The 24514-nt window shown below is 33.3% G+C and overlaps 1 protein-coding gene across 1 annotated transcript in view; it reads left to right on the top strand.

The window, feature by feature from the left end:
- The window catches only part of LOC145280365 (uncharacterized), a 171919-nt gene that overhangs the window by 76725 nt on the left and 70680 nt on the right, over nucleotides 1–24514 (top strand). The window contains exons 14-16 of the mRNA XM_080132136.1: nucleotides 562–689; nucleotides 5504–5614; nucleotides 23458–23554. Coding sequence (XP_079988262.1) covers nucleotides 562–689; nucleotides 5504–5614; nucleotides 23458–23554 — 336 coding nt within the window. The remainder of the gene's footprint in view (nucleotides 1–561; nucleotides 690–5503; nucleotides 5615–23457; nucleotides 23555–24514) is intronic.

Below are 24514 nucleotides of genomic sequence, written 5' to 3'. Positions count from 1 at the left end.
GGGTGTTCTCATGTCAGTAAGAGGGCCCATTCTATATCCGTCTGCTCCACAACTACAGTCTTTTCTCCTCCTGGTATGTTGTTAGAGGCTCAACACAACTGAGGAAAAGGAGAAGAGGTATCTATTTGTATAATGCGTCAGGAGGCCTACACAGTACATCATATACTGTGGGCCCGACTGTAACAGGAGAATAGTCTAAAGGAGGTATTTAACAAAATCGATCCAGAAAAAATTATTGAATTCCTGAAAGAGATTAAAATATACAACAAAATATAAAAAAGAATTCCACAAGAACCCCCCCCCCAAAAAAAAAACAACAAACACCCCCCCAAAAAACTGACCAACATCTAACACATTACAATTAATGTTTCAGCATTAAATGACCTAAAAGTGGTTGATATGCCATAAAACAAAACAAAACAAAACAAACAAAACACGGCTGAGGAAGCTTCTCCAAGATTTTAGCTAAATTCAAATGAAGTATTCAAGCTATTTTTATATGCATAAGACTGTTTAAATCGAATGAAGCATCCTTAATATTTCTTTTATTTGGACTTTCAGATGACTACAACATGGGTGTTGCTCTTTTGTCTGATTACATTCTCCCCGAGATAGTTGCCGACAAATATATGACAGCATCAGTTGAAATCCAACCCTATCTAATGAACACTTTGCTCAGCGCAATCAAGGTAAGTCTATCTTCAAAAAATAACATTTTTTCGAATTTTGAACACACTTGTGTTTTTTACCATCTCTTGAATAAATGAAGAAATAGGAGCAAAAGAAAGCAGATATATTTAGTTGAAAATTAGCTTACCGAGCAGAGAGAAGGAAAAATAAAACACACACACACACACACACACACACACACACATATATATGAGCAAACAGTTAATAAAATATGTTAAAAACACTTTAAAATGAGTTAAAAACATATTTAATCTGAAAAGGAAACACTAGATAAATGGATAGTCCTTAATCCGCAGAGTTTCGAAGAAATACTCTCCTTCTCATCAGAGGGTAGGAATTAGCAAAATGCGGGATCGGATTTGGCATGTAGAAGTATTTGATGAGACAACAAGTAAGTCAAAGATCTTACTTGAAAACAAAATAAGTTAAGCAGAGGGAATATGGTAAAGAAAAAGGTGATTACACATGAATGGATAGTCTGGTGGAAGATAAAAAATCCAGTGACGGTAAAATCCAAATGTAAAACTTCAAGAAAGTTAAAAGAATTTCCATTTGTACAAGTAAAATCCAAAAACATCCCGTAATTGCAAGAAGATGGTCCATAATAATCCAAAGGCAGAAATCCATGGAATAATTCACAAACATGTGTACAAGGAAAAAAAATAATATTAATAAAAGAAAAATAAGATCTGTTTATATATATATATATATATATATATATATATATATATATATATATATATATATATATATATATATATATATATATATATATAGACAGTTTTGACAATATACACTGAATTTTTCGCGTTTTATCCTGGTAAAGATTCGTCAAACACGGAAAATTATGTGTAGCTTAATTGCCATGTATTTTCAAACCTTATTACCTCGCTCTACTCACATATTGAGCATTGTTAATAAAATACTGAAAATTAATACATAAAACATAAAATATCATATCTCCTTATAAAATTTTATGTCGATCCATGGAATAATTATATTTATATATATATATATGATTGATGATTGCAACGTCTTGTCATACGAGTGCCACTCCCTCAGACTCTTAAAGTCCATGAGCCCGAATACTTGAGGGAGGATCTATACAAAGATGATGTTACAGAGTCTTAGCTTTGTACGACAGCTGTCTCTCTCTCGGTTCAAAATGTTGAGATCCAGCAACAAGCAAGAGCAAGATAGCCAGCAACAAATTAAACTGCAGACCATATATATATATATATATATATATATAATTAAGTTAGTAGTATTTCAGCTACTTTTATATGCAAAGAATAAACAAAAAACAATTTTTGTTATAAAAAAGTGCTTAATCGAAGTAAAACTTTATAGCATTTTGAAAAACATTAAATCATTCAGCTTATACTCCTCAAATTTCAGTATTTTAAAGGATTTAGTTTCTCATTCGAAAATTCAAATATTTTAGATTCGTATTAATCTGATCCATAGTCATGAGTAGGGCTCTGACAACAGAATATTCTTTTCATTCTTTTGACTCTCAAGTATATACCCGACACAGTAAGACACAGTCAATCAACCGAGAACCACATATAATATATATATAAAAACACAAAAGATATTAACGAATATATACTCAAGAGTCAAAACAATGAAAAGAATATGCTGTTGTCACAGCCCTAGTTATTAGACACCAATTAAGCAAGATACCTTGAATTTCAAATTTCTTGATACTCCTTAATCTTAAATCTTAAATTTGATACCTTTTCCAGAATCAAAATGATGTAATTGATTTTGATTTAAAATTAGGATAAGGTTATAGACATTACTATATCTTGATTTATAATCTTTGTAAGGGAACATAAAATTGATGCAAAACTGTTCCATTCGGCTTTATTTCTTCTGTGTTTCTTATGAAGAGATCTCTAAGAGAAACTAAACTCTCACTTATTTGAATGAAATTTGAACCGTACGAAAAGTATACAAAACTGTTCAAATTTTGAAAATTTGAACAGTTTTAAGATCTTAAAATTTTCAATTATTGAAGAAAATTTTATCCACTATATCCCATGGAAGGTAATTCTTCTTATCTTGATACCTGCAACTTAGATAAAGAGAAAGAAACATTCATGAGAGAAAAGAATAGGAAGAAAACAAAAAACAACAAAAAAAAAAAACTTGAAAGAAATTATTTTTATTTAGTAAAAAGTCCTGAAAGGAAAAAGTCTGTAATCTGCCGGCTGCCAAGAGTTGTCCATCTTGCTTAGGAGCAAAATTCTTGTATAATAACATTTTCGAAAGGGTAGAGGTGCGAGAAAGAGAGAGAGAGAGAGAGAGAGAGAGAGAGAGAGAGAGAGAGAGAGAGAGAGAGAGAGAGAGAGAGAGAGAGGGGGGGATTCACTTACTGAAGTTCGTATAAATCCTTTATAAAAAAAACAAATTTATAATCCTTTCAAACTTCCAATCTACGCTAAAACCGATTAAAAATAAAAAGATGGACAACCCCCTAATCGTAAAATTACTCCAAAAATTAACTGAACTAAACAGCAAAAAAGAAATCATTTTCTTCTGGATACCGAGCCATTCCGGTATTAAAGGTAATGAATTAGCAGATTCAGCAGCATAAAAACGGCTTAAATCTCCCAATCGATGCACATTTTGAAATTCCATACATAGATCTAAAAAGACGCATCAACGCATATATAACAGAGAAATGGCAAACCTACTGGAATGAACACCCTAACAACAAACTTCACAAAACCATGCCAAAAATCAAAAAACAAGAACAAAATACGAAACTAAACAGAAAAGAAGAAGTCAAATTAACAAGAATAAAAATAGGTCATACTCACTTAACCCACTAATATCTCCTAAAAAAAGAAAGCCAACCCATCTGTATACCTTGTCGAACACCACTCACAATCAAACACATATTAATTGAATGTACTGATTTTGTAACAGTAAGAAATCGATTCTACAAAGAAAACAATATTAAAGAGTAATTTGATAAAAACAATCCATACTCTCATATCTTAAAAAAATTTGCCTTTATAAATTTTTTTAAAAAGAACCTTTTATACAACGGTCCTGGATATGACCTAAAACTATATCCGATGGTGAGGCCCCACCTTGCGGGCCTTGGGGAGTGTGGAGCCACCCTTTAATTGCCATTGCTCCCAGGTCCACTCTGACCCAACTATGGGTTAAATAGAATCCGACTTAAAAAATAAATATACTCCATTAAAAATCGTTCCTCAAAATAACTAGATTCGGCATTAAATAACCTGAAAAAGGTTGATATGCCGTAAAACAAAAACAACCAACCAACCAACCAACCAACCAACCAACCAACCATTTATAGAAAGTGTATTATTTCCTTTTTAATCTGTCCTTTTTAGCAACAATCTTCGTCGTCTCCTCATTTTAAGCAGTGTCCGTTCTCCATTAGATTTTGATGGAAATTTAATTCCGACCATAGTTGGGCTGGATGGTCTAAGATGGGGCCGGTATAAAGGTTGTGAAATGATTGTTATTTCGCGATCACAACTCGGGAGTCAGTTAGCCGCTAGTTGAAGAAACTCTCTGGCGAGATGTTGAACGAGCTCCGAAAGGAACCAACAATGCCCTCATCCCGCAGAGGACCCCGTCCACAGCATACCTCATACCACGCCCAGATTTGGAAAGGTGCATGTACGTCGGCAAGTGCTCACCAAGTGCTACCTCGTCACGTAACACAAATATAAGGAAACTACTGGGCAAACAGAGAACATCGCAGAACACGGATGATGTCAGCACCGCTCAGAACTCTTTCAAATGAAGTGGCATGTACCAATGACCTCCCCTGTCCAGGCATGTTCAATATATATCCAAGGGCCAGCGCCTCCCACCACTCCTCCCAGTAACAACGTGAAATGGTAGAGTCAAAGACGCCTCAGAGTAGAACCGACCTTCTCGGATCCCCACCCGCTTCTTGGCATTGGTCCTTCCCTTATTTTTTTTCACAATTTCGTTAGCTTCATTAGTCATAGTTTTTTACAGGTAGTATTTTCATGTACGCGATCACATGACGGAGAATCCTTTTGTAATTTTCCCTCACTGAATACAATTCACAATTCAGAGTCGAAATCCGAAACTATGGCTTCAGGTAACTAGAAACCTCTGCGACTTATCTGGTGTATTCCTTTTTATTCAGGGATAATTAATTCATCAAATTTGTCGCATATTTCAACTGTTTTAATGTCCGATTAAGACAGAAAAGCTGGTTCTATCACAAATTTCCTTCGTCTTGAATTCTTCTGAGACTCGTTCCCACATGTTAGGTAACTTGACATAAAGGTCTTTTCATCTTCCGGAGGAATCAGCAATTCTTTTACTTTCAACTATTTTAATATCTGGTCAAGACAGAGAAACTGTTCACATTTTTTATCTCTTTTCTTTGCCCGAAACCTTGATTCAAAATGTCGGTTAACATTGACATATTTAACCCTTTCTTCGCGATGTCTGAATAGCTACTACATTTTCCTTTTCAAAAATGCACCACGTGAAAGACTTTGGCGCCCAAAGAGAAGCTCGCCCAATCAGTGAGCAGAACGGGATCACGTGACATAGAAGAGAAGGAGGAAGAACGAAACATAGAGAGAGAGAGAGGGGGGGGAGGCGGAAGAAAAAAAGAGAAAGAAAAGGACAAAATAAAATAGTAGAAACAATTTTCCACAATTTAAGGGTGCATGAGGATCCACATATTTGTGGATAAATACTACCGCTAGGAGATGATATTTGTTTGTGCTTTTTTTTCTACTTTAAAACTGAATTAATTGAATGTGTTTGTCCATTGCAGGTTCAAGTGATTGCCCCTGTGTCAGAAATGAAGTCTCTTATTGAAGCTATCCGTGATCTTATCAAAGATATCAAACTTGGTGACCCCCAACGTATGGCGAAACTTTTAAGTGTAAGAATTTCTACTTATTTATTTTACCCTTTCAGCATTTTTAAAAATTTCAACACTTACGAGGTGCCTTCAATAAGTTTCCAGACTTTTATTTGAACCTGAAATTATAAAAAATGGGTTAGTCATCTTATAAGATGCATAGCTATAACATATTGAATTTGCACGAGTCTATGACGCTTTTAAATGCCTGTACAAAAAAAGTCTGGAAACTTATTGAAGACACTTCATAATTGATTTTAAAAACTATTTTTTTTAACCCAATCATTTCGATTCTTATATATTTACCATTTCAGCACATATTTATTTAAGTAATTTTATTAAAGTTATTTTAGATATTTAAGTTCAACACTTGTTTTAGCTCATACTTTTTTAAAACCGTTAATTTCAATACTTATTTTAACGGTGCTAGTGCAGAGAGTGATCCGCGCTATTTTTTAAATCGTATTTCCAAGTTTAATTAAAGTTTTATGATATATTTTTTGTATTCAATTGTAAGGTTGAAGTATAAAATAGGTACAAAACACCCTCCCCATGTTAAGAATGGATTTTTAAATAATAACGTTATTATTTACGTCCGGATCACTCTCTGCACTGGTACCAATTTTAACAATTACTTATTTAATCCTTTCATTTCAACACTTATGCAACATTTATTTGTTTAATTGGTGCTAATGCAGAGAGTGATCTGCCTGCGCTATTTTTTTAAAGCGTATTTTCACGTTTAATTAAAGTTATATATATATTTTTTTTTATTCAACTAGCATGGGTGCCCGGCGTTGCCCGGGTGTTTGGAGGTGCATGCTGAGCAAAAAAAAAAAAAAAAAAAAAAAAACCCCCCAAAAAAAAACAAACAAAAAAAAGGTCAATTTTTTTAACTTTGACCCCTATTATGACCCCTTAAAATTTGTTTTGGGCTCAAATCAAGTTATTAAGTTAGATCCATGTCCAAGGAACCTATATCTAAAAATTTCAAGTGTTTAGACCCAAAATTGTCGGAGGAATTTGGTAGAGTTCTCAAACGTCAAATCGTTGAACTTTGACGCCTTAATCGCAACATTTTTTGGCCGAAACCCAATCACATAGATTTTCCCAAATCTCAGTATCCTGTATATCAAATTTCGAGTCTGTAGGCTGAAAATTGACAGAGTTATTGCATAGGGAAATGTACACAGACACACACGTTCACTTTTATAGATATATAGATTACTTAAATGTAATTCACATGTATAAATTTCTCGGGGAAAGAGAATAGTAGAGGTCCCAAATTTCTGCGTGACCCTGAATTTGCCGGATCTCTATGTATTCTTATAAGATAGCTATGAGGGCAGAGTTCTCCTCAAAATTTTTAAACCGATTTTAATGAAATGATGCCACTATAAGACACTGCTTAAAAGAGTTTTACAAAATTCCAGTTTTCTTATGATTATATAAGGGAACAAAATATAGATGGGGTAGCAATAAAAAAAAGAAAGTTAAATGGTGTTTATGAAAATAGTACAAATGCACATAGAAGTATTCCTACTTCGATCCCGGGCAACGCTGGGTCTTGCTGCTACATTATTAATACAGAGGCAAATAGATGGTCATGTTATTACAAAGAATATTACAAAGAACATTTATTTTTATTTTTTTTTCACCTTTAAATAATAATAATAAAGAAGAACATATCTCATTATAGAAATAGAGTACATGATTTCTGTCGGAATTTTTGAGACGGTGCAGATTTTCTCGCTTGTAATTTGCCCTTTTCCCTCTAAACACTTTTTCATCACGTTTTATAGTCGCGTGTAGAATAAATATATATATATGTGTGTGTGTGTGTGTGTGTGTGTGTGTGTGTGTGTGTGTGTGTGTGTAAAGTTCTTTATTTATACCAACATTATTGACTACATATGTGCCAACATGTTTCAGCTGCAATCTTGTTCGAAATTCAGCCTTATCGACAAAATTATACTATATAATACAGCACTACCTGTTATTGGCTGAGGAGTTTGGTAGAGTTCTCAAACGTCAAATCGTTGAACTTTGACCCCTTAACAGCCAAATTTCTGGCCGAAACCCGATCACATAGATTTTCCCAAATCTCAGTACCCTGTATATCAAATTTCGAGTCTGTAGGCTAAAAATTGACAGTTATTGCATAGGGAAATGTACACAGATACACAGACACGTTCACTCTTATAGATATATATATATAAATTGTAAGGTTAAAGTACAGAATAGGTAAAAAACACCTTCCCCTCCCCATGTTAGGAATGGCTTTTTAAATAATAACGTTATTATTTCAGCACGGATCACTCTCTGCATGAGTACCGTTTAATTACTATATTTACATACTTATTTAAACATTTATTTAACACCTATTTAAAACTTTCATTTAAGCATTTATTTAAACCTTTCATTTTAACACTTTTTTTAACACTTGCTTTTTTAATTCTTCATTTCAAGATTTATTTATTTTAACATTCACTCATACAATTCTTAAATTTACAAATTTATTTAAACACTTATTTAGTACTTATTTAAAACTTTCATTTAAACACTTATTTAAACCTTTCATTTAAATACTTTTTGGTGCTAATGCACTTTACTGATCCGCGCTATTTTTTAAATCATATTTCCAAGTTTAATTAAAGTTTTATGATATGTTTTTTTTTTTTATTCAATTGCAAGGTTAAAGTACAGAATAGGTACAAAACACCCTCCCTCCCCCCAATGTTAAGAATGGCTTTTTAAATAATAACGTTATTATTTCAGCACGGATCAATAAGTGCATGAGTACCCACTTTTTTTAAAACACTTATTTAATTTTGACATTTATTTAACATTTACTTATTTAATTCTTAAATTTACAAATTTATTTAAACACTTATTTAGAACTTATTTATTTAACGTTTTTATTTCAACACTTTCTTTAATACCTATTTAAAACCTTTCATTTCAAAACTTATTTATTTTAAGATTTACTTATTAAATTTATACATTTATTTAAACACTTATTTAGCACTTACTTATGTAAAACCTTTATTTCAGCACTTTTTTTTTTTAAATAATTAACTGTAATTCTTTCATTTCAACAATTGTCTATTGTAATATTTATTTAATTCTTACATTTACACATTTATTATTATTTAAATACTTATTTAAACATTTAATTTCAACACTTACTAGTACTAATGTAATTCTTACAGTTATACACTTATTTATTTTAAACACTTATATGACACTTACTTATTTGATCCTTTCATTTCAAAGAATTGTTTATTTTAGTATTTACTCATTAAATTCTTAAATTTGCACACTTATTTAAAAAAATTCATCTTAATATTTATTTCAACACTTATTTTCACTTCAAAACTTATGTAATTCTTATTTATTTAAACACTTATTTAACACTTATTATTTAAAACTTTAATTGTAACACTCATTTTAACACTTACCGATTTAAACCTTTCATTTATACGCTTAATAGTTTGCATATTTAAATTAAGAATTATTATTTAAATCTTTCATTTCAACATTTCTTTATTTTAACCCTCATTAGTTTCATGCTTTATTTTCAACACTTATTTTTATTTTATTTGAACACATACTTATCAAAACCTTTATTTTTAACACTTTTTTATTTGAACACATACTTATTAAAACCTTTATTTTTAACACTTATTTTATTTGAACACATACTTATTAAAACCTTTATTTTTAACACTTATTTATTTTAAACACATACTTATTAAAACCTTTATTTTTAACACTTATTTTTTTTAAACACATACTTATTAAAACCTTTATTTTTAACACTAATTTTATTTGAACACATACTTATTAAAACCTTTATTTTTAACACTTATTTTTTTTAAACACATACTTATTAAAACCTTTATTTTTAACACTTATTTTTTTTAAACACATACTTATTAAAACCTTTATTTTTAACACTTATTTTTTTTAAACACATACTTATTAAAACCTTTATTTTTAACACTTATTTTTTTTAAACACATACTTATTAAAACCTTTATTTTTAACACTTATTTTATTTGAACACGTACTTATCAAAACCTTTATTTTCAACACTTTTTTTATTTGGATACATATCATTTATCTTATAATTCTATAATTGTTCAACACTAATTTTATTTCAAAGCATTTAATAACTTTCATTTAATTCAACACGTTCATTAACACTTATTTAATTTCAACACTTGTATAACCTTTTAATTTTATCTCTTATTTAACTACTCTTTCAACACCTTTTCACACCCCTTTTTACATTTTTTTTTTACACGCATTTTATTTCAACTTTTGTTTAACCCTTTCAACACTTAGTAATTTAACCTTCAGAACCTCTTGATCACCGTTTAACATAACTGCTACTATTTCAACGATTAACACACGAAAACATTTGTTTGATACCAATTCAAAACTCCACTAGCCAAAAAACAACAGGAACTAGGAAGGCAGTTTTTCTATTTCTGTCAAGTAATAGATCATTTGCTTGATTCGTTAATTAAATTTTTGTTGCGTAACCAAACATTTTTGTAGGCCGTATACGTTGAAGATTTGCAGTGTAGGAATAACCCGATGATACAAAATTAAATGGAATGATCTGTGTGACGAAAATGTTTAACTTCGGAATTTGAAACTTTCCCATGCTCAAATCTTGTCCAACTTTTAGCATGATGTATAGTAGTAGGTCCAACTACATACAAAAAGAAAATGTTGCATTTTTTTTTCCGGATGGGTATTTTGGCCTTATATTGACTAGCATATAGTGGATTTAAGGATAAACAAAGAGTGCGAGACATACACATTTTTTTTTCTGTTCCAGAGAGAGAGAGAGAGAGAAAGAGAGAGAGAGAGAGAGAGAGAGAGAGAGAGAGAGAGAGAGAGAGAGAGAGATCATAATTTCTTTCTCTCCTTTTTCATTTATGCATGTGGTTTCATGTCGCAACCTGATCGCTTTTTAATTTTATCTATCTATCTATCTATCTATCTATCTATCTATCTATCTATCTATCTATCTATCTATCTATCTATATCTATCTATCTAGCATAATCACGTTGACACACCATTTCGCGCTAGATCACCGAAGTTAAGCAAAGTTGAGCCTGCTCACTACCAGATGAGTGACCATTTGGGAATACCAGGCGCTAAATGTAGGAGGACGTCAATACCTCTCTGCAAAAGCTGCAAAAACCTAACATGTCATCTTTCCTGACGGAGGATATACATGCGACTGGGGCCCCGCTTGTAATTTCATACTCCCATGAAACTTCCTCCTTTGGAGGAAGCCGGTTCAACCGGCCTTAGGGTGAATGCCGCTTCGGTTGATCATTATTTTCACTCCTTTTTGTTTTCGTGCACTCCATGACCCCATTCTTACACTTTGACAATCGGATGTTGTTTTCTTCTTTTTTTTTTTTTTAAATACTCAATGTTAGTACGTGTCATAGTTTGGTTAGGTTATGAGCTCTGAGCACTCTACTATTTCACATACAAAGTGCCTTGAGTTTGGAGCACATTCCATTAAAATACTTGTAAAACAAGCATAGGGATGCAATGTTGCGGTGATGGGACAGGGATTGGAGTTTGGTTGATAGTGCGGAATCTATTAGGTTGGAGACTCTTGTTTGAATCCTGCCTAAGAGCGAGGGACCAGAGGTAGACGCACCAGCCCAGATGTAGCAATAATACTCCATGCATGGGCGAATGATGGCTTTTTCGAAATAGCAATATATGGCATGACCACATTGACACACTGGTTTCCATTAGATCACCAAAGTTAAGCAATGTTGAACCTTTCAGTACTAAAATGGAGGACCATTTGGAAATACCAAGTGCTGTATGCCCTTTCCACTTTTCTTGGCATTGTTTTCAGTCATGCTGGACTTCTCCTTGCCTGTGATGTAAAAGAGTTTGAAGTGAGAAAATAGTAATGGCTGTAAAACTTGATAGAGGATGACCATCATGCAAAGTTCTGTTAGATGCAGGGGTGGGGTGACTTCAACTTCATCATCATAATACCTATAATCAGAAATCAACGGATAGTTAATGAAATGAATTCAAATTTAAGTGTGATAAAAATATAAGTGGAAATATTTGTTCTGCTTGTTGTTGTTCTTCCATGGCGATCAACACTGGTCCCTAGAGGTGAACAGCACTATACTACCTTCCCCCCTCCAACCGTTATTATGAGGCGCCATACGACAGGGAAACAATCACGAGCATACGACATAATCACATTGACACACTGGTTAAGATTATATCACAGAAATTAAGCAATGTTGAACTTGGTCAGTACTAAAATGGGTAACCATTTGGGAATACCAAGTGCTGTATGTGCTCTCCACGTATCTCAGCATTGTTTTCAGTCGTCCTGGACTTCTTCTTGCCACTGGAATGAAGCAGTGCCAACTTAGGAGAGGAGTGGTCAGGGACTGTGCAATCTCTGCTTCACAATTCAGCACGCATCATTCCTCATCACTCTAGGATGATCAGATTTTCCTCATCGTCCTGACGGGTGAACATTCATTTATTAGTAAAAAAAAAAGAAAAAAAAAAAAAAAATGCTTTAGATGCAAGTTAATTATAGACATACTAGCAGATATACCCAGCATTGCCGGTATTAAATGGAACATGAAATTCCTACAAAACAAAAAAAAAAAAAAATGGAAAGAAACAGAGACCTGTGCATGCGAGTATTATGCTTTCTTTCTAAACGGTTCACTTCTTGTAATTAAAAAAAAAAATATATATTCGAGCTGAGATAGAAACCAAAACCTTAAGTGAGTCAAGTACGATAACAATTAGGCCAGCTTGCCACAACTTCAAAAAAGTGTTTTCAAACCTACTTATTCTTAACATAAGGAAGCTGTCATGTGAACGATTTGCACATGTACAGTCGTGAAACAGTTGAAAAACAGATAAAAATCTGAAGATCCCCCCCCCAATACCAGTTTTTCAATTTTTATTTACTTCTTAGCAGCCTTTTTTTTTTTTTTTTTACGAATGGAAACCAATTAAAAATTTTCCACATGTCTGAATACCCGATGTATCAAATTTCAGGTGTGTAGATCAAAAATTCATTGAGTATATAGGTTGAAAGTTACACACACACACACACACACACACACACACACACACACACACACACACACACACACTTTTATAGATATATAGATTACTTAATAAGTTCTGGGTATGAAATTTAAACTACATTCAATGCTGAGGTGACTATTTTCAATCTTCGAGGAACATGGAGTAACCTTTTAGTTGTCATTACTCACAAGTTCACCTTGACCTTGAATATCTGTCAAGGTCCTATGTATAGGTCAAATAGAATCTATCATTTACAGACGATATGCTTACGAAATATCTGCCTCTAAAACAAAAAACAAAAAAGTCTACAAACTATTCATATGCAAAACGTACATTTACAGCAGGAACAAAAATCTGTAGACAATAAGGAGATTGAACGTAAACACTTTGTAGAGTTGCAGAAGTTCAAGTAAAATTAAATCTCTTTGCCCCAAACAAAATAATAATAAAAAAAAGAATGAAACAAAACGACTCCTTCTTCTGATTTAAATTGCACCGCATTTATTTTTCAACAAAAACAAAGTGAATAAACAAAGGTTTGGTTAAAGTTCTTTCAAAGTCATTATGATTGAAATGTTAGATGAAAGTCTTTCGTGGAATTAATGAGCTTAGAAGGCCAAAGTCCTGTGTAAAAGTAATAAGATTATTTTAAAGTTTGTGTTTATCTGGCGAAGTTCTCCTTACTTAAAAAGTCCCATGAGGAAAGTAATTCGTGAGGAAAGTGATTTGTTGTTATTAATTTAGAAAATGTGCATAAGTGATTTTTTTTAGTGTCTGCGTGGCGTGTGTATCATGGTGTTGGCGGTGTTGGCAGCGGCGATGTTGTAAACATGAGAGGCATATTTTCGTGTCGTCGAAGCGAGAAGAAAGGAAAAGGGCTGAACTCTCTCCATAGAAGAATGTTTGATGCGTTTTATACATTTTTGGCCGACTCCAGAACACGATTGCTCCTGCTGATATTTTGGCTTTTGGAAAAGCGTTAAAAAGACAATCTTCTCATTGATTACTTGTGTCACATGATGCTGTCTTCAACTACGTCCGCCAAAAATATGTTGATTTTACTTTTGTTGTTTTGAGAAAAGTGTGTGGGCGTATTTGAAATTGTGCCGTTGCTGACAAAACCTATTTTTTGTGCAAAATGCGCGGGGGAAAATTGAAATGAATAAAGGTTCGTTTATTTGCGAGCTAGTGTGTGTGTGTGTGTGTGTGTGTGTGTGTGTGACTGCACACACTTATCAAAATGAATAGATTAGGGTTTATATGTTACAAAACAAAGCGACCAAGCCAAATTATTTTGATAGAACCAGTACATCATAATAATGGAATGCGACAAAGTTACACACCTAAAATGAGATGGCAGTCATGTTTTTTTTTCTTTTGTAACTGCGAAAAATTTCCCAAATTAAACAGTTGAAAAACAAATGCACAATGTATTATTTAAAAACAAATGCATTTGTTTTTCAATTGCTTTATTTGGAAAAACGTCAAATATGGAAAAGATTTTCAAGTGAAAACATAAGGTCTAAATGTAAAAAAGACAAAAAACAAACAAACAAAACAACCAAAAACAAGGCAATCAACACTAATAAATGTGCGCTCAGTTGTTGGTCGGTTAAGACGTTTTCAATGAACAAAAAACGAAGAGTAATCGATACAACTCATTTGGATGAATTTAAAATTTCATTTTCTTTCAGTAAAAGTTTTCAGAAATCAAGCAGGGGTGGGTTGGTTGGTTGGTTGTTTTACGGCATATCAACCCTTTTCAGGTTATCTAATGCTGAATCCAAAGATTTAAGAAAAATTTTTTAATGGAATATATTTGTTTTCAAGTCAGTTTCTTTTTAACCCATAGTTGGGACCCTTACAGGTACTACCACTCCGGGTCAGAGTGGACCTGGGAGCAATGGTAATTAAAGGGTGGCTCCACACTCCCCAAAGCCTGCAAGCTGGGGCCTCATCACTGGATATAGTTTAAGATCATATGCAGGACCGCAGGGGTGGGGTGGGGGGTCCTGGGGTTAACACTCGAACTCTATATGAGATTAAATAAATATACGAATGCTCCATTAAAGTTCTTTATTTCTCAAACACAGAGTTAGTAAAGAAGTTAAGGATATTAATTTTCCTCTCCTCAATTAACCATTTTAATGTTATAACATGTCTTTCTTGTAGTCTCTAGGTCTTACTAAATTCCAGTTTTGTGTTACTACTTGAGGTAACATCACTTGGAGAAGATACACCATTTCTCATAAAAGCCAGAGGAGATCTTATTTGGGCCCCGAATACGATATGATTTTGATTATTTATTCAGAGTTTACTTTTAGGTAAAGTATTCTCATGTCAGGTTGTCCTGACAAACTCCTGTACAGAAAAACCTTAGATACTTTAGGATAGTGTCTAGTAGGCATTCAAGTTCTCTCCAAATTATGGATGTATATGTGATTACTAAATATCAAATTATGATCATAAATATCATTATGAAGTTTAAAATTATGGACGTTTGTATGAAATTTATATTTCAAATTATTGATGTATGTGTGGTTTTTTTAAATTTCAAATTGTATATTGATATATGTGTGATTTTTAAATTTCAAATTATGTGTGGATGTATACATATATAATGAAAATGACATAATGTAATGGTTATAAGTGCAAACTTTGATTTCGGTATTTTTTGGGTTTGAGTTCGGTTAGGGCTACTGCATCAAGTTCACTCATAATCTTTGAGAGGTATGAATCCATATATTCTCCATCCAGCTACGGATTAAATAAAATGGACCTTGGGTATACTTTTGACATCCTTGTAATTCTAGTTTTCCTTATATTTCCATTTAGTCCTCACATTCCATAAGCGATGTTCCTGATAAAGGGGGAGGGAGAGAATTGCGGTTTCCTGTATTTTTGTATGTATTAAAGATTAGCGTTGGTCAGTTTTTGATCTTGGAGTAATATTTTTTGGCAATCATAAAGAAAAACCAGTACATCTAAGGGACGTAATTCTACTTTTACTAAAAACATTTGAGTAAATGTAAAAAAAATAAAAAAATAAATAAAAAAAATAAAAAAAATTATCTATTTCACACAAATTTTTTTTTTGTTTTTTCAGCTACTTTACTTAATATAAAAAAATTTTTTTTTTAAAGTAAATATAATTGATAATTTTATTTTATTTTTTTTTAAGCATTTTTTTTCTGACATTTATTCAAATGTTCTTAGTAAAAGAGTTACACCCCTTAGACGAACATGCCTTTCTTCATGATTACCTATTTTTTATTTATTTTTTTTTTTTAGTTTCTTACATCAGGTGGCTTCATATCTTGTCTAGAGCGATTCCCATTTAAAAAAATAGTAGGGAAGACTAGATTATGAAGTCTTAGTTATGCAATTAGTCTAAGAGAAGGAAAAATTAAAAATAAACCAAACCATTTTCTGCTTATCCTGACATTGTTGCCAGTATCGGGATATGGTTTGGTAGGATAACTAATTTATAATCGAGATTTATCAATTTTTAGGACCGTAGTTGCGTGTGTCGCAATTTCATTGAAGTTGAGAGTAGGAGTGGGTCTGTGGGATCACTAAAAGTAAATTTAATGGGATCGCCGATTAATAGAAAGGTTTCACCAATCTACATCCTTACATAAAAAAATGAAAATGAAATCCGGAAAATAACGACACTCAACAAAGAATACGAAATCACTGTATCAGCATGAAATAAACATTTATTTATGTGTTAGGAATTTTAATTTAAATTGTTCCAACATAAGTGTTTCCTTGTGTTGAATGTTTATAAGGAAGAATTAGTGAAGTGGGGATTTTTTTTTTTTTTTAGATTAGCACGATGCTTGAAATTACTGATTTTTAATGATCAGAGTGCCACATGTGGACTTAAAGTTAATGCGGCTATTTTCTGAGAAAACATTTCATAATTCATATAAACGAATGTGTGTGTGTGTGTGTGTGTTCATACCGTAAGAACAGTAGTTCGAAATAAAATTGTTTAAAGGAAGATTTAAATTCTCGTTCAATGTGGTAACTTCCCATGATGAGAATTAAAGTTCATGTGCATTGCGTGTAATATCAGGATGGTGTTTTTGCCTCCCGGTGACGAAGTTTTTCTGAGCATGTGTTGTCCTTGAGAAGTCGAAGAGGAAACTAACTTGATTTAAGCAAATCTTTAACTACAGGCCTTCTCGAATGTTCCAGCCTTTTAACTGTATTTCTATGTGAGGGAGCGTAACATAGTTAATTTTGTTTTATATATATGTGTGTGGTCGCATCATGACGTCATGTACCTATGCGTTCTTCATACACGTGCTCGCTGAAGTGGTGATCACTATGAAATGTTCCAGCCGAACATAGTGTTGTGGTGACAGTCTCAGCAGCAGAGATGTCAGTGGTGGGTAAGAATCTGTCAATGCAAATGAGTAGATATGTAAAGTTCTTTGAAGGTGGTAATGGACCCACTATGTCGATGTGAACATGTTTAAAACGGGCCTTAGGAATAGGCAACCTTGCTAGGGGAGCTTTTAATATGTTGAGTGACTTTGGATTTCTGGCAAGGGATACAATTCGTACGTCTTTGTTAATAGTGGTCTCTATGAAACCTGACACCACCAATTTCTATGCTGCTTAGACACTTTGATGTGATAAATTGTGTAATTTACAACAAAAAACTGCTCATCTGCGTTGGAGAGGTATGTATGAACGTTTGTGTCTAGACATAGTATCGCCCCAAATAAAATCGTTTGAGGGAGGCAAGGGAATTTCTTGAAAGCTGAAATTGAGAGATCATCGTAAGTTGTTTAATTTGTTCATTGCTCTCCTGGTCCCTAGCGATCTGATGAACATCCATATCGTGGACAGATATTATGGCATTGACATGCATACTTGATAATGTGTCAGCGGCCATATTTTCAGTACCTTTTGATATAGTCAATGTAATAAGTAAATTGTGAGATGTGATCAAAGTGATGAGCTTTCCTAGGCGAATATTTGCCGGGCTTAGCAAGTAAAGCATATAACAGTGGTTTGTGGTAAAAATAGTGCAATTTGAACCTTCCAACATAAATCGAAAATGTTTTATCGCAGAATAAGCAGTGAGCAATTATTACTTACCAAAAGTACTGTATTTTCTATTGAAGTCTTCTAGAAAAGAAGGATAATTGTTGTAACACTTCTTCGATGCCCACATCAGAAGCATCTGTGAATATAGCAAGTGGTGCGTCTGTCTTTGGGAAAAACCAATAACGTAGCGTTTGCTAAGTTTTTTTTTTTTTTTAAACTGAGAACTAGTGTAGTTCATGTTCACTTAATATAATTCCTTCGTTTTATTGGTTAAGGGCTGAGCTAATTCGGTGAGGTAAGAATCGTCTATAAAAGTTAATTAAACCAAGAAATTCCTGTAGTTTACAAAGAGAAGTTAGAACAGAGTAATGAACAATAGATTGCCCTCCTTATTAACAATATGACCTAGAAAAGATAATGACAAAACACCGAACTCACGTTTGTTAGGGTTGATGATCACATATTCCGATAGTCTGTGAAATAATTGGTTGAGGTGATGAATATGTTCCTCTGTAGACGAGCTTGCCACTAACAAGTCGTTGATGGGGTAGTGATGGCGGTCTTGGGTTGTCTTCGGTGTCGACAGGGATTTGATTATATGTGAGCATGAGGTTGATTTTGGAGAAAATTGATTTTTCTGTTAAGCGAATTGGAAAAATCATGCAAGTGAAGAATCGGATAGTTATTCTGTACTGTTTGGCTGTTAAGTGTCCTATAATCCCCACAAGGGCGCCAGTCACCCAATATCTTCTTGGGGACCACGTGGAGCGATGATGACCAGTTGCTTTGAGACAGATGAATGGTACCTAGATCTAGCAGGTGTTGAAACTTTTGTTTAGCTGCCTTTAAGCAGTCGGGTCAGAGTCTGTATGAGTGCACGCTTACAGACGGACCTTGAGTCTGTATATAATGCGTGATGTCATGTTTGACAGTATTGTCCATGTAGACAGGTCACATAATGTTTGGAAAACATCAAAGCATTTTAGAGTATATGTCTTCGGTGTCTTTTAATATGACTGGGCTTATTTTGGCCAATTTGTTGATTTTGCCTTGCACTGATAATCTGGTATTGTTATCCAATATTCTCCCACATTTGATGTTGATGAGTATGCTGAAACGGTGTTGGAAATCTGCCCCTAGTATCGGGAATGGGAGCTTCGCCACCGTAAATATCCATTGAAATGTGTGTTTCAAACCTAGTTCTAATGTCATCGATTTGTGACTGAAGGATGGAATGGGGGAGTGGTTCCCGGCTTGTAAAAGAAACGGTGTCTGTGTTCATCATTTCTTTATTAGTTTTCTTGGAATAACACTCACTTATGCTCCTGTATCAATGAGAAAATGTATGCCTGAATTCCTGCCAGTGTCATAGAATGTGCAATGTGTATGAACCCAGCCAGGGGTCTCAGTCACATTTACTGCCCGGCCGTACCATTTCCCGATGATCTAGATGTTTGTGTAAATGTGCAGGGCTTTCAGCATTTCACAACTTTTTCTGTGTAACGCTGATGATAATAGCATAATTGCATATCATCGCTGTTGTCTTGACGAGGGTACCTGTTTCGACTCTCAGAGCCTCGATGACGTAAGTCGTCCTGTTGAGGACAATATGGCTATGCTGCCTAGATTCTATGCTGGTTAGATTCTATGCTGGTTAGATTCTATGCTGCCTAGATTCTATGCTGCCTAGATTCTATGCTGGTTAGATTCTATGCTGGTTAGATTCTATGCTGGTTAGATTCTATGCTGGTTAGATTCTATGCTGCCTAGATTCTATGCTGCCTAGATTCTATGCTGGTTAGATTCTATGCTGGTTAGATTCTATGCTGCCTAGATTCTATGCTGCCTAGATTCTATGCTGCCTAGATTCTATGCTGCCTAGATTCTATGCTGGTTAGATTCCGCATTTGGTTGCTTAACTCCTGTATGAGTTTAACTTGTTTTTTAAGCATCTCTCTGACGTCTGTGTTGTCTTCATCGACTTCAGGTGTAGTAAGAGAGATGGTCAGGGTTGTAGTTTGGTTGACTGAAGAGACTGATGCTGTAACCTCCATAATTTTGTCAGCAAGGTCGGCCAAGCCTTTGACCGATGTCATCTTCAGAGTGGACACAAGTATCATTTGGACTTGGTGTGGCAGTCTATTGACAAACAGTTGCTTCCAAATGTCCAGTTGAAGTGGGTTTTCATCTAGTAACTGTTTCATTCTTCTCAAGAGTTAAGAAGGCTTCCTATCGCCTAGTTCCTTTTCTGTGAGGACTTGGCAACAGCGTTTCTGTTGTGAATCCGTTTGTTTAATCAATTGTCGTATGTAACTGATTCAGGTATGGCCATGATGAAGTCATGCACTTCAGTCAGTACCTCGTGTGATAGTGAAGGCATGATGTGGTTGAGTTTGGTAAGTTCGCCTTGAGTATAAAATTGGGCTTCCAGGTGTGCAAACCAAAGTGCAGAGTCGTCTGCTCAAATAGGCAGGACTTTTACTAATGTAAGCGGCGTTGAATTTGATGACACTGTCGTTCTCCATTATGTGTCATGTGGGTATTCTAGTCCAACATTGCCGTCCAATGATTCCTCAATCATTGTCCATATGCTGTAGGAGTTATGATTTATTAAATTAATAAAATGTTCCCACACAAAGCACGGGTATAATTTTGCTAACAGGAAATAAACACAAATGCTTATACATATTTTCTGTTTCTCACTAAAATGAAGATTTGTCTATATTTTCACAACTAATTTCAATTTCTATGGAGATAATTAAAAATACACACAAGTTTGCATCGACCTCTCTAACAAAAACAAAAGAAAATAATTAAAAAATACATTTAGTATTAATAAAATCATTTCTCTTAACGAAGGCAAATTTTAAAGTTAATGATTTAATCTACTAAATACTCAGTACATTGGCATGCTTTAACTAAAAACAAAAAAACATGATTTAGCTGTAAAGAAACATGATGTCTTGGTATAAACATGTCGATATGGATATGGATTAGTAAATTGGCAAGGATTTGTATATAAAAAAAATCATATACTTTTGGTAACTGACTTGATTTAAAAACGCTTTACTTAACAGACAGGCTTTTGTTATTAAAACTTGATATGCTTGAGATGACCATAAAAGATTTAGGTATTTAAACATTGATATGGTTTAGAAAACTGAAATGCTTCGGTATTAAAACATGTATATGCTTGAAGTAATATAATATTGTTAAAAAAAGCTGACATGGTTTAGTCATTAAAACATAGCTATGCTTTAGGTAACTGACGTGCTCTTTTAGTATTAAAACGCTGGAGTTAACTGACATGCTTTTAGTAATGAAACGCTTTAGGTAGCTGACAATTGGTATTAAAACGCTTCAGGTTACTGACATGCTTTTGGTAATAAAACGCTTTAGGTAACTGACAATTGGTATTAAAACGATGGAGTTAACTGACATGCTTTTGGTAATAAAACGCTTTAGGTAACTGACAATTGGTATTAAAACGCTGGAGTTAACTGACATGCTTTTGGTAATAAAATGCTTTAGGTAACTGACAATTGGTATTAAAACGCTTCAGGTTACTGACATGCTTTTGGTAATAAAACGCTTTAGGTAGCTGACATTTGGTATTAAAACGCTTCAGGTTACTGACATGCTTTTAGTATTAAAACGCTTTAGGTAATTTGCATGTTGTTGGTGCTAAAACGCCTTAGGTAACTGACATGTTTTTAGTATTAAAACGCTTTAGATAAATAATGTGTCTTTGGTATTAAAACACTTTGGGGGACTGACATGGCTTTAGCATTAAAACTCTTTAGTTAACTGAAAGCCGTTTTTTATATTGAACATTCATACACTTCATGCAGCTTTAAAAGCTTTTTGTGTTAAAGCAGTAATTGTCTTTAGAAAAACATGCTTTTGCCATTAAACTTGATACATTTTAGATAATTGAAAGGCTTATCGTATTAAAACATTGACATGCGTTTAGTATTATCATGATGATATGGTTTAGGTAACTTATATGCTTTTGCTCTTAAAATAGTTATGTGCATTTGGTGCCTGACATGTTTATGGCATTAAAAATTTTATTACATTTAGGGAGATGACATGCTTTTACAGAATTAAATCATTCACGTGATAAAAGTTACTCACATGCTTTGGTATTAAAACATTTGCACACTTTAGGCAACTGGCACGTATTTGGTATTAAAACGCTTCAGGTAACCAAACTGTTTGTAGTACTAAAATATTAATATGTTTTAGATAACATGTTTTTGACATTCATATGCTTTAGGCTGCAGATAAGCTTACATTTTTTATTATTAAAAATTGATATGATAAGTAACTGACATGCTTTTAGATAACTGAAAAGTTTTTAGCATTAAAACACTTTAGATAACTGAAAACTTTTTAGTATAAAAACGCTTTAGGTAACTTGCTTGCCTTTAGTATTAAAACGCTTTAGGTAACTCACATGCTTTTAGCAGTAAAACGCTTTAGGTAATTGGCATGCCATTAGTATAAAAACGCTTTAGGTAACTAACAAGTTTTTAGTATTAAAACGCTTTAGCTAACTTGCTTGACTTTAGTATTAAAACGTTTTAGGTAACTGACATGTCTTTAGTATAAAAACGCTTGAGGCAACTGGCATGCTTTTTATATAAAAATGTTTCAAACTGGTATGCTTTTAGTATTAAAACGCGTTAGGTAACTGAGATGGTTTTGGTACTAAAAGCAGTGCAGGTGTTTTATGATACTTAAAGCATGTCGATATTGATTTAGAAAATGACACGATTTTGCTATTAAAACAATAATTTTTAGATAACTGACAAACTTTTAGTATTAAAACATTGGCATGATTTTGAATTTAAACACTGACATGTCTTAAGTAAAAGACATGTCTTAAGTAAAAGACATGTCTTAAAGAAAAGACATGAATTTCGATTAATGCATTCACATGCTTCAGATGACCGGCATGCTTCTGCTATTAAAACATTGACATGCTTTAGGTAACTGATGCTAAAAAAGTGACAAGTTTTAGTTATAATAATGATAATAATAACTTGCTTTTCTATATATAACAAAATATTAAAAACTGACTCGCTTAGCTATTATACAAAAATTGCTTGTTTTTTGATATTAAACTAAACTGGCATGCTTTAAGTATCATAAAACACTTACCCTACTTTTAAGCATGAGATAATACCTGACTCGCTTGAATAATTAAAAAAAAATGACATGCTTTAAGTATCATAAAACACCTGCTTTGCTTTTAGGTACAAAACAATACCTTATTCACTTGAATTATTAAAAATAAGTAACAGGCTTTAAGCATCATAAAACATCTGCACTGCTTTTTAGTACAAAACAATACTTGATCCGCTTGAGTTATTAAAAAAAATGACATGATTTAAGTATTATAAAACACCTACCATTCTTTTAGGTGCAAAACAATACCTGACTCGCTTGAGTTATTAAAAAACCCGACATGCTTTATGCATTTTAAAACACCTGCCCTGCTTTTAGCTACAAAACAATACCTGACTCGTTTGAGTTATTAAAAAAACCAACATGCTTTAAGTATCATAAAACACCTGCACTGCTTTTAGGTAAAAAAACAACACCTGACTCGCTTGAGTTATTTAAAAATACCGACTTGCTTTAGGTATTAACAATTATTTTTAAATTTCAGTTGCTTCCACACCTCATGGACATCATTAAGAAAAGCGAAGTGAAAGTCTTTAATGATAATATGGAAATCGGCTACGTTAGTTCCGAATCATCTCTAGGTAAGATTGACTTTTTTTTTTATACTTGATTTTGCAACAAATTAATATTTCCAACTCATATTACACAATAATATCGGGTTGGTATCAAATGAGAGAAATGGAAGTGTTCCGAGCCAGGGAACCGCTATTAGCCATTAAACAGTGGGTTGGGGTTAGATATTGTAAGCTAAGTTATTGTATTGGAGAACAGATGTTACATGCCTAGACAGTTGGTAAGGAACACACAAACAATGGCACATCATTATCATCGTCATCATCATTGGTTTATTATCCGTTTTACATGCTGACATCTGTTGGACAGCTTTTAGAAATTGACTTCTGACGTAACCTATCTCTAGCCAGGTCTTTATTTATCCCTCTTTCTCTCAAATCCATTCTTAACACTTTGTCCCAATTTTTTTCTTTGGCCTTCTTCTGGCAAATGGCCCTGCTATCTCAACTGTTCTACATCTATTAACTCAAGAATTCTCATCCATTCTTTTAATGTGACCAAATCAACAAAGTCTCCTGTTCTGCATACATCTTCTTATACTATCCAGATTTAATGTTTCTCGAGAGTGATCAGTTCTAAGCCTGTTTGTTCCTCTTCTAACGGAGTGAAATTTTGAATTCATCTAAATCATCCAACATTTAGGTTAGCCTATATTCACATCACACACCCATCATATCATTCTCATATATCTCTCCATGCAACGTATGTCTTCAACTATCACTAGCCAGGTTTCATTTTCATAAACATGCCTGATACACTCTTTTCTTGTTTCGCAACTGCAACACTCTGCTAGTAAGTAATGTTAAAAGTTCCTTGAACTTAATCCATTCACAACTTTATAAAAAAAACAAAGCACAATCCTTTTTTTTTATTAGTTGGGTTTTGCACATTTACAGGGTAAAGTTCTTTTTTTTTTTTTTTTTTAAATATTTTTAATGATTTCATAACAGAATATCTTTAAATCTTTA

Source organism: Euprymna scolopes, chromosome 7 (genome assembly GCF_053919585.1).
Source record: "Euprymna scolopes isolate OS-2025 chromosome 7, ASM5391958v1, whole genome shotgun sequence".
Taxonomy (NCBI): domain Eukaryota; kingdom Metazoa; phylum Mollusca; class Cephalopoda; order Sepiida; family Sepiolidae; genus Euprymna; species Euprymna scolopes.
The sequence above is the reverse complement of the archived record's forward strand: the minus strand, read 5'-3'. Positions and strand labels throughout refer to the sequence as shown.